Genomic DNA, 10,000 nt, shown 5'->3' with positions numbered 1-10,000 from the left:
TGTGTCTGTACTGAACCCTACTATTCCCTGTGTGTCTGTACTAAACCCTTCTATTCCCAGTGTGTCTATACTAAACCCTTCTATTCCCTCTATGTCTGTACTGAACCCTTCTATTCCCAGTGTGTCTATACTAAACCCTTCTATTCCCAGTGTGTCTATACTAAACCCTTCTAATCCCTGTATGTCTGTACTGAACCCTTCTATTCCTTGTGTGTCTATACTAAACCCTTCTATTCCCTGTATGTCTGTACTGAACCCTTCTATTCCCTGTGTGTCTATACTAAACCCTTCTATTCCCAGTGTGTCTGTACTGAACCCTTCTATTCCCTGTGTGTCTGTACTGAACCTTACTATTCCCTGTGTGTCTGTACTAAACCCTTCTATTCCCAGTGTGTCTATACTAAACCCTTATTTTCCCTGTATGTCTGTACTGAACCCTTCTATTCCCTGTGTGTCTATACTAAACCCTTCTATTCCCAGTGTGTCTGTACTGAACCCTTCTATTCTCTGTGTGTCTGTACTGAACCCTTCTATTCCCAGTGTGGGCTGCTGCTCTGGGAGGGAGAGGGTGGTCGATGGTGAAACCCTACATTAATCATTTTGTTGAGTTAGCAAAGAAACATTCTCCCACCTTAGTACCTTAGTACCCTAGTCCCCTAGTACCATACAGAGACTACCTTAGTACACTAGTACCCTAGTACTTTAGCCTCTGCATGGTACTGGGGTACTAAAGTTTTAAGGGATTTTATTTTAGGAATAAGGCCCTCTTTTTCTTTTGAAGCCAGAAGGAGGCTATTATCAGCTACATTTATGCCTTTACTAGACTATGGGGATATTTTATATATGAATGCTTCCGCTCAGTGTTTGAGATCAATTGACACCCTTTACCATGGCACTTTGAGATTTATTTTAAACTGCAAAACCCTTACGCACCACTGCACTTTGTATACCAGGGTTGGCTGGCCTTCTCTAGTCACTCGTAGGCTCAGTTACTGGTATACTTTTATTTATAAAGCCATTTTGGGTTTACTACCTTTTTATTTGGGCATTTTTATTTTTCAGAAATGTGGTGGGTACTCTCTTCGTTCGCTGGACTTTATCCTGCCAACTGTTCCAAATGTCCGAACTGAATTGGGTAAAAGGGCTTTTATGTACTCTGCGCCATCGTCTTGGAACGCCTTACAAAATACTTTTAAACTGGAAGAACTTGTCCCGATTGGTATTTTTAAATCACTGATGAATGATCTTGAGACTGATTCCCTGACCTGTCAATGTTTTTAATTTGCTATTTTATGATTTTGTTATACTCTTGTGAATTCTATGGTTTTTACTAGATTACTTGTAGTTTTTCATGTTGTTTGTCTGTAATTTTTGTAATGACTTGGTGCTGCCTATCTTGGCCAGGACGCTCTTGAAAAAGAGATTTTAAATCTCAATGAGCCCTTCCTGGTTAAATAAAGGTTAAATAAAATAAATAAAAATAAAGTACTAGGGTACAAAGGTACCAAGGTGCTAGGGTACTAAGATAGCCTCTGCATGGTACTGGGGTACTATCTTAGTACCCTAGCACCTTGGTACCTTTATACCCTAGTACCCTAGTACCATACAGAGACTACCTTAGTACCCTAGTACCTTATTACCCTAATACCCTAGCACCTTTGTACCCTAGTACCCTAGTACCCTAGTACCTTAGTAATCCAGTACCTTAGTACCCTACACAGTTCACTACCTCTCACCGACACATGTTCTGTACTGTACATGGACACACTCTTTTTTGCAATGCACATTCTATCCTGCACACAAACAGCCACATACATATACACAGTACACACACACTCACACTCACACAAATAGCCACACAATCACACCCAGTACACACAGTCACAGCTGTGTCCATGAGCCTGTGAGGTGAGGGAATAGCAGACCTAGTTTCAGTGAGCTCATGTCACGGATGCCTCCGGAACTTTAATTACGCACACATGTCCCCTATTCCCACTGACTGTATTTGTATATATGTGCCCTTTGGTTTCCATTGGGCTGTCGATTATTGTTACAATGTCTGTTGGTGCGTGTGAGTACCTGTGCTGTGTGTTTTGGCTTTTGTGCCATTGTGGATTGGGCAGATGATTACGGGTCTCGTCCCGTGGGTTAATCATTGTGCGTGTGTGTTATTTATTTGAGGTACTCCTCACTCTTTTGTTTGGGATTCTACCCTGGGTTTTGTTACGGGTTTGTTTGGTCTTCGTCCCCGTGCCTTTACAAGGCACGCCGTCATTTGGGCTTAATTTAAAAAACGATTATGCATTCCTGCGTCTGTCTCCCAATCCTTCATGCCAACATGACAGCTCATGTGTTTAGTCAAGTCACTTCTCATTTTGCTGAGCATAGCCCCGCTCTCAGCCAAACAAGAAACACTGAGGATTGCTCTAAACCGGAGCTTCACTATAAATGTACTGTAAAGCCACAAACTACGAGCAACATTAACCATAGTGTTATAGTCCAGACTGTAGTGCTTCCAACTTTTGAAGACAACTTGGAGTGAGATGTAATATGATAATTTCATTGCTCCCTGGCACAACCCCTAGATGGGGAGGTTGTAAAATGGTACTGTTTTAAAGCTAATTTCCTGCAATTTTATGTATTTCGACATGGATTTAGTTAGGGCTATGACCAAGGTGGAACATTAAAAACAAATACACCACAGGTCAGGTGTATTCAGGATACTTTGAACATTAAATGAACACTCAAAATATGAGGACTTTGTTACTTTTTAGGTGGTTAGACACTTCATTCAGACAGTAATGGGGAGACACAAATGCTAGAAATAGTGGGAAGGTAGGAAGTAGGGATTGATCCCTGTTCTCAGGTTGAAAGTTATATGCAACATGTGCAGGGAGTTTTACCATTAAACCAAGGCTCTGTACAGGAAATGTTTATATTAATGGTTGATGGCAGTGGGTAAGCAAATCATAGATTGCAGTCTCCTTGTCCATAGATTGTTTTCAAGGTAAGCACACAAAGATTTTGTAAGTTGGGTGAACTTTTTAAAATAGGAATGGAAGAAACTTTCCCAAGTACTGGGTGTTATTGTTATAATGTATTTGTTATAACAATTAATTTCTCAAAATCATCCAACCTTCAAGAAAAATCTAATGAATATCAATATTCAGGTGGTTTATGTCTACTAGTTGAAGATCCTTGTCATCATCTTACTCTCCATAGACATTATGTGATGTGTTTATGAGTTGTGAGTCCCCCTACCATCTCTGCCTTGCATGTGCACAATAGTAAAATGTCCAAAATTATATTTGAGGCCTGGAGCATTCAATATCCAATGCTTATTTGTATGACTTATTCAAAACTGTCCATGAATGGCTGCAAAAATACATAGCCCCATATTATCCATTTTCAAAAACAGAAGTAGGCTTATCAGATTACACTGGAAAAATGTAGAAGAAGTAGAATAATAAATTAAGTGTTGGGAATAACAGTAGTGCTTCTACTGACAAGCACACTAATTAGCCCATTGTTAAGAATAAGAATTGTTCCACTGATCAGACTAAATAAAGTAAATATATAATAAAATCTCCTGAAGACAAAATTACATGAATCTGCCCCTACACCATAACCAAATGATTGTAATATGTATTGTTCCTCCTCTAGAATCAAACGTACACTTTTGGGTTCACAATATGTTTGACAAAATGATTTTCATAGTTACAAATCAGGTCACCCTACTAAACTTCCCTGCTAAAACATACTGTAATTTTGTTGACAACAGTGTATATAAAACAGCTACCATGCTGCTCTTTTTACAGTTTGATAAACTCTGCTGAGAACGTTCTCTCTCTCTCTCCATTCAGCTCCACTCTCCTAATCTTGAGGGGCGTTTCTTTAAAACGCGCATCATATTCCCTTGATCCCTTACATAAATAGACCAATCATATGCTTCAATATCCCGCGGTTCACAGTGTTGTGGTAAAACAGGACAATGATAGAGGTTCTGCTCGTGATGTTAAGTTGCAGGCGCAAATGCTACGACTTCAAAAATATTTGGAGTACAGTTGAAAAGTTAAAAGTTAACTGACTATACAATGGACTAATTAGAAAAATAAATACAGTACTTTTCACTGCGTGAGATATAAGAGGTGTGGCAAATATGTGTGTCTCACAGCCAATGCATGAGAGTTGGGAGCTCTGAGACTGTCTTCTTTTTAAAAAATGTACCTTTATTTAACTAGGCAAGTCAGTTAAGAACAAATTCTTATTTTCAATGACGGCCTAGGAACAGTGGGTTAACTGCCTTGTTCAGGGGCAGAACGCCAGATTTTTTACCTCGGGGATTTGATCTTGCAACCTTTCGGTTACCAGTCCAACGCTCTAACCACTAGGCTACCTGCCGCCCGCCAGACATGTTTATTTTGTATAAACGTCTGTTTGGTGAAATCTATTTTGATGAAAACTTGGCACGGATGGACATTGTTGCGTATATTCCTCTGTTGACTCAGATTAGCATTTAGCATCAGTCAGAAAGGGAATACTGTAGCAACAGCCTATGATAGTTAAAACATAAGGAATCTCAGTAGACACGGTCTCTGACATTGTGTTCTGTCTTAGTCCAGAAACAAGAAGGGCCCCAGCCTGATGACCACTGTGGCCATGCCTGTGTTCAGCACCAAGAACGAAACGGTAAGTGTGTGTGTCTTTGTGTCTGTTTGTCTGTCTGTCAGTCTGTATTTTTCTCTCTCTCTGTCATTGAGTCTTGTCTGTTTCTCCTCTCCTTACAGAAGAACCAGGGTATTCTCCTAGGGGTAGTGGGCACAGACATTCCTCTACAGGAACTCATGAAGATCATCCCTAAACACCTGGTACAGTGTCTAATAACCCAAAGTTATGACGCATTGTCATTTACTGTTCTCCTACACTCTACTTCATGTAATCAATTATCTCTATATTATTTGTGTGCCTTCAGCTGGGTATCCACGGTTACGCGTTTGCCATCACTAACAACGGCTACATCCTGACCCATCCAGACCTGAGGCCACTGGTAATACACTGTCTCCTAAACACACTTGTCCACTAACCTTAACTGTAACCTTGCCACAACATTGCATTAACCCTAACCTGCACCTACACCTTGGACTATATAGTAAGCAGGAGAGCGGTTCATTGAATAGTTAATACATATAATGCCGCCAATGAATATCCGTGTTTTGAAAAACAGAACAAGTTTGAGTGAGTGAGCCTCCCAACTTGCTCGGTAGCAATCTATAATCCTCACCTTTTCCTTTGATATATGTATGCAGGGAGGGATACAGACCATTGATACTACTGTAGGTCTGGTTGGCCCTGGCTAACTGAGCTAACAGTAACCCTGAGGTAACCCTCCTGTCCTGTAACTGTCCTATACATAGACTGCACCATAGACACTCACCTGTAACTGTAGACTAGACCATAGACACTTACTCTCTGGGATCCTGCTTGGGTTCCCACTGGAAACATGTTCTAGTGGATCTGTGTGTAACAGTGTCTGTGTAATATTAGCGTCCCTGTGTGGGTTTCTTTGTGTCTTAGACTGTGATGTGACTGTGGGAGTGTATTCTGAGCTTGAACCAGACTCTATTGGACTGGATGTTTTTATGTTATTGGTTGTTGATTGAACTGATCAATTAGGCGTTATTGAACTGGGGAGTTCTAACCTGGTGGAACCAGCCTGATGGCACTATAGCTCAACATTCTGTTTGAGCGGTCAACATTCTGTTTGAGCGGTCAACATTCTGCGCAGTGAGTCAGTCTGCTTGATCAGGCTAGGAGTGTTCTGGTTTTGAGCAAGACAGTGTTAGTGAAGCCTTATAAAAGGTTCACTCTGAAATGTGGTTCATTTTTATTCGATTTTTTACAACTTTTACCCCTTTTTCTCCCCAATTTCATGGTATCCAATTGGTAGTTACAGTCTTGTCTCATCACTGCAACTCCCGTACGGACTCGGGAGAGGCGAGGATCGAGAGCCATGCGTTCTCCGAAACGCGACTCAACCAAGCCGCACTGCTTCTTGACACAATGCCCGCTTAACCCGGAAGCCAGCCACACCATTGTGTCGGAGGAAACATCGTACACCTGGCGACCGTGTCAGCGTGCATGTGCCCGGCCCGCCACAGGAGTCGTTAGAGCGCGATGGGACAATAACATCCCTGTCGGCCAAACCCTCCCCTAACCCGGACGAGGTTGGGACAATTGTGCGCCGACCCTTCGGTCTTCCGGTCGCAGCCTGCTACGACAGAGCCTGGACTCGAATCAGGATCTCTAGTGGGACAACTAGCAACTGTGATGCAGTGCCTTAGATCACCGCACCACTCGGGAGGCCTGAAATGTGCTGTTTACACAGAACATCCACAGTGCAACCAAAATCTGAAACTGTTTCCATCAAATATGTGTTCCTCTGTGCCTCAGTACCAGAAGGGCCAGAAGAGGAGGAAACCCAACTATAGCAGTGTGGACCTGTCTGAGGTGGAGTGGGAGGACAAGGATGACTTTGTACGTCTAAACCCTGACATAACAAACACTATACACACATCTGATTCCTAATACAGACAGCCTGGTTTAATTTTAAATAATAATACTATTGACAGAATTCAATCTAAGGCGTGTTATATAGTAGCACACTGGACATTCAACAAGGTAACTTTTAAAGGCAATATCCCAGACATTCGTGGAGATCACATTCATGGTAAATGCTGCAGATGTCTGCTCAAGCGTAAATTACCTTTAAAAGGAGCATTATCGGCTGTCCAGTGTGTTACTCTGTAACGCGCCTCTGATTGAATGCTGGACTGATCGAACTGAACAAATATAACACCTCCTGGTGTCTAATAATGATGACACCAGCACTGCACAGACTCCTTACAGCTTGTTTTTCTGTTTCAGCTGCGTAATGCCATGGTCAACAGGAAGACTGGGACTTTCTCCATGGAAGTGAAGAAGACAGTGGACAAAGGGGTGAGACGGGAGGAGGAGGATGACTTACAGTTACTGTATATCAAAGACTGTGGACTGTAATGAAATCAATGGATGAGTCCTCATGCTTCGTGCTTTCGTCTGTGCTATCAGAAACGTGTCCTGAAGATGCACAATGACTACTACTACACTGAAGTCAAGGGAACTCCCTTCAGGTTTGCGCAGTTTCCTATTTATCTTAATACATTCTCTAATGTTTAATGTACAGTGCATTCGGAAAGTATTCAGACCCCTTGTCTTTTTCCACATTCAGACCCTTTGCTATGAGACTCGAAATTGAGCTCAGGTGCATCCTGTTTCCATTGATCATCCTTTAGATCAGTGGTTCCCAAACTTTTTGTAGTCCCGTACCCCTTAAAACATTCAACCTCCAGCTGCGTACCCCCTCTAACACCAGGGTCAGAGCACTCTCAAATGTTGTTTTTTGCCATCATTGTAAGCCTGCCACACACACACTACATGATACATTTATTAAACATAAGAATGAGTTTGAGTTTTTGTCTCAACCCGGCTCGTGGGAAGTGACAAAGAGCTTTTATAGGACCAGGGCACAAATAATATTATAATAATAATCAATCATTTTGCTCTTTATTTAGCCATCTTACATATAAAACCTTATTTGTTCATCAGAAATTGTGAATAACTCACCACAGGTTAATGAGAAGGGTGTGCTTGAAAGGATGCACATAACTCTGCAATGTTGGGTTGTATTGGAGAGAGCCTCAGTCTTAAATAATTTTCCACACACAGTCTGTGCCTGCATTTAATTTTCAGGCTAGTGAGGGCCAAGAATCCACTCTCACATAGGTACGTGGTTGCAAAGGGCATCAGTGTCTTAGCAGCGTGATTTGCCAAGGCAAGAAACTCTGAGCGCAGCCCAATCCGGAAATCTGGCAGTGGCTTCTGATTAAATGAAATTTTCACAGAACCGCTTTTTGCAATTTCGATGAGGCTCTCTTGTTCAGATATCGTTAAATGGACTGGAGGCAGGGCATGAAAGGGATAACGAATCCAGTTGTTTGTGTAGTCCGTTACGGGAAAGTACCTGCGAAATTGCTCACCCAGCTCACTCAGGTGCTTCGCTATATCACATTTGACATTGTCCGTAAGCTTGAGTTCATTTGTACACAAAACATACAATGATGGAAAGACCCGTGTGTTGTCCTTGTTAATGCAGACAGAAAATAGCTCCAACTTCTTAATCATAGCCTCAATTTTGTCCCGCACATTGAATATAGTTGTGGAGAGTCCGTGTAATCCAAGATTCAGATCATTCAGGCGAGAAAGAACATCACCCAGATAGGCGAGTCGTGTGAGAAACTCTTCATCATGCAAGCGGTCAGACAAGTGAAAATCATGGTCAGTAAAGAAAACTTTAAGCTTGTCTCTCAATTTTAAAAAACATGTCAATACTTTGCCCTTTGATAACCAGTGCACTTCTGTATGTTGTAAATGCGTTACGTGGTCGCTGCCCATATCATTGCATAATGCTGAAAATACACGAGAGTTCAGGGGCCTCGCTTTAACAAAGTTAACCAATTTCACTGTAGTGTCCAAAACGTCTTTCAAGCTGTCAGGCATTCCCTTGGCAGCAAGAGCCTCTCGGTGGATGCTGCAGTGTACCCAAGTGGCGTTGGGAACAACTGCTTGCACGTGCGTTACCACTCCACTATGTCTCCCTGTCATGGCTTTTGCACCATCAGTACAGATACCAACACATCTTGACCACCAAAGTCCATTTGATGTCACAAAGATGTCCAGTACTTTAAACATATCCTCTCATATTGTCCTGGTTTCCAGTGGTTTGAGGAAGAGGATGTCTTCCTTAATTAAACCCCATAAACCTTAACGGACATATACCAGGAGCTGTGCCAGGCCCGCGACATCTGTTGATTCATCCAGCTGTAACGCATATAATTCACTGGCTTGCATGCGAAGCAGAAATTGTTTAAAAACAACTCCTGCCATGTCACTGATGCATCGTGAAACAGTGTTGTTTGATGAAGGCATTGTCTGTATTGTTATTTTGGGCCTTTTCCCCCAGCATTGTCCCAGACATATCCGCGGCAGCAGGAAGAATGAAGTCCTCCACAATAGTATGAGGCTGGCCTGTCCTAGCCACTCGGTAGCTCACCATGTAAGACGCTTCTAGCCCCTTGTTATTAATGGTATCTGTTGCTTTTATACATGTCCTACTACTCGAAAGTCGTCTTTATTCTCGCTCAAAAAAGTCCTGTGGTTTATTTTTCAAATGGTTATGTTTAGTTTCTAAATGTCTTTACAAGAGTGAAGGTTTCCCACGAGAGAGTAATGGTTAATGTGATTGGATGTTTATTGGATGTTTATTTTTTGACTAGGCTACCTATATTTGACATTGTGTTGTTATTAAGCTGAACACTAGATGGTTTAATTTTATTTTTGGCTGTGAAGCGAGGCTACTCAACATTTGGAAAAGCACACCTGTCTATATAAAGTCCCACAGTTGACAGTGCATGTCAGAGCTAAAACTAAGACATGAGCTTAAAGGAATTGTCTGTAGAGCTCCGAGACAAGGTTGTGTCGAGGCACAGATCTGGGGAAGGGTACCAAAAAATGTATGGAGCATTGAAGGTCCCCAAGAAAACAGTGGCTTCCATCATTCTTAATCATTCTTAAATTGAAGAAGTTTGGAACCACCAAGACTCTTCCTAGAGCTGGCCGCCCAGCCAAACGAGCAATCGGGGGAGAAGGGCCTTGGTCAGGGAGGTGACCAAGAACCCAATGGTTATTCTGACAGAGCTCTAGATTTCCTTTGTAGAGATGGGGGAACCTTCCAGAAGGACAACCATCTCTGCAGCACTCCACCAATCAGACCTTTATGATAGTGTGGCCAGACGGAAGCCAATCCTCAGTAAAAGGCACAAGAGTTTGCCAAAAGGACATAAAGGACTCTCAGACCATGAGAAACTCTTTGGCCTGAATGCCAAGTATCACATCTAGAGGAAAC

General features: G+C 42.1%; 1 protein-coding gene across 3 annotated transcripts in view; it reads left to right on the top strand.

The window, feature by feature from the left end:
- Window positions 1–10,000, top strand: part of LOC139536142 (voltage-dependent calcium channel subunit alpha-2/delta-3-like) — a 127,476-nt gene that overhangs the window by 73,947 nt on the left and 43,529 nt on the right. For all 3 annotated transcript variants that reach the window (XM_071336371.1, XM_071336369.1, XM_071336370.1), the window contains exons 15-20: window positions 4,618–4,689; window positions 4,788–4,868; window positions 4,973–5,047; window positions 6,451–6,534; window positions 6,925–6,996; window positions 7,108–7,169. In XM_071336371.1, the coding sequence (XP_071192472.1) occupies window positions 4,618–4,689; window positions 4,788–4,868; window positions 4,973–5,047; window positions 6,451–6,534; window positions 6,925–6,996; window positions 7,108–7,169 (446 nt within the window). The remainder of the gene's footprint in view (window positions 1–4,617; window positions 4,690–4,787; window positions 4,869–4,972; window positions 5,048–6,450; window positions 6,535–6,924; window positions 6,997–7,107; window positions 7,170–10,000) is intronic.

Source organism: Salvelinus alpinus, chromosome 12, assembly GCF_045679555.1.
Source record: "Salvelinus alpinus chromosome 12, SLU_Salpinus.1, whole genome shotgun sequence".
Classification (NCBI taxonomy): domain Eukaryota; kingdom Metazoa; phylum Chordata; class Actinopteri; order Salmoniformes; family Salmonidae; genus Salvelinus; species Salvelinus alpinus.
Note: the sequence above shows the minus strand (reverse complement) of the source record. Positions and strands in the feature narration are given on the sequence as shown.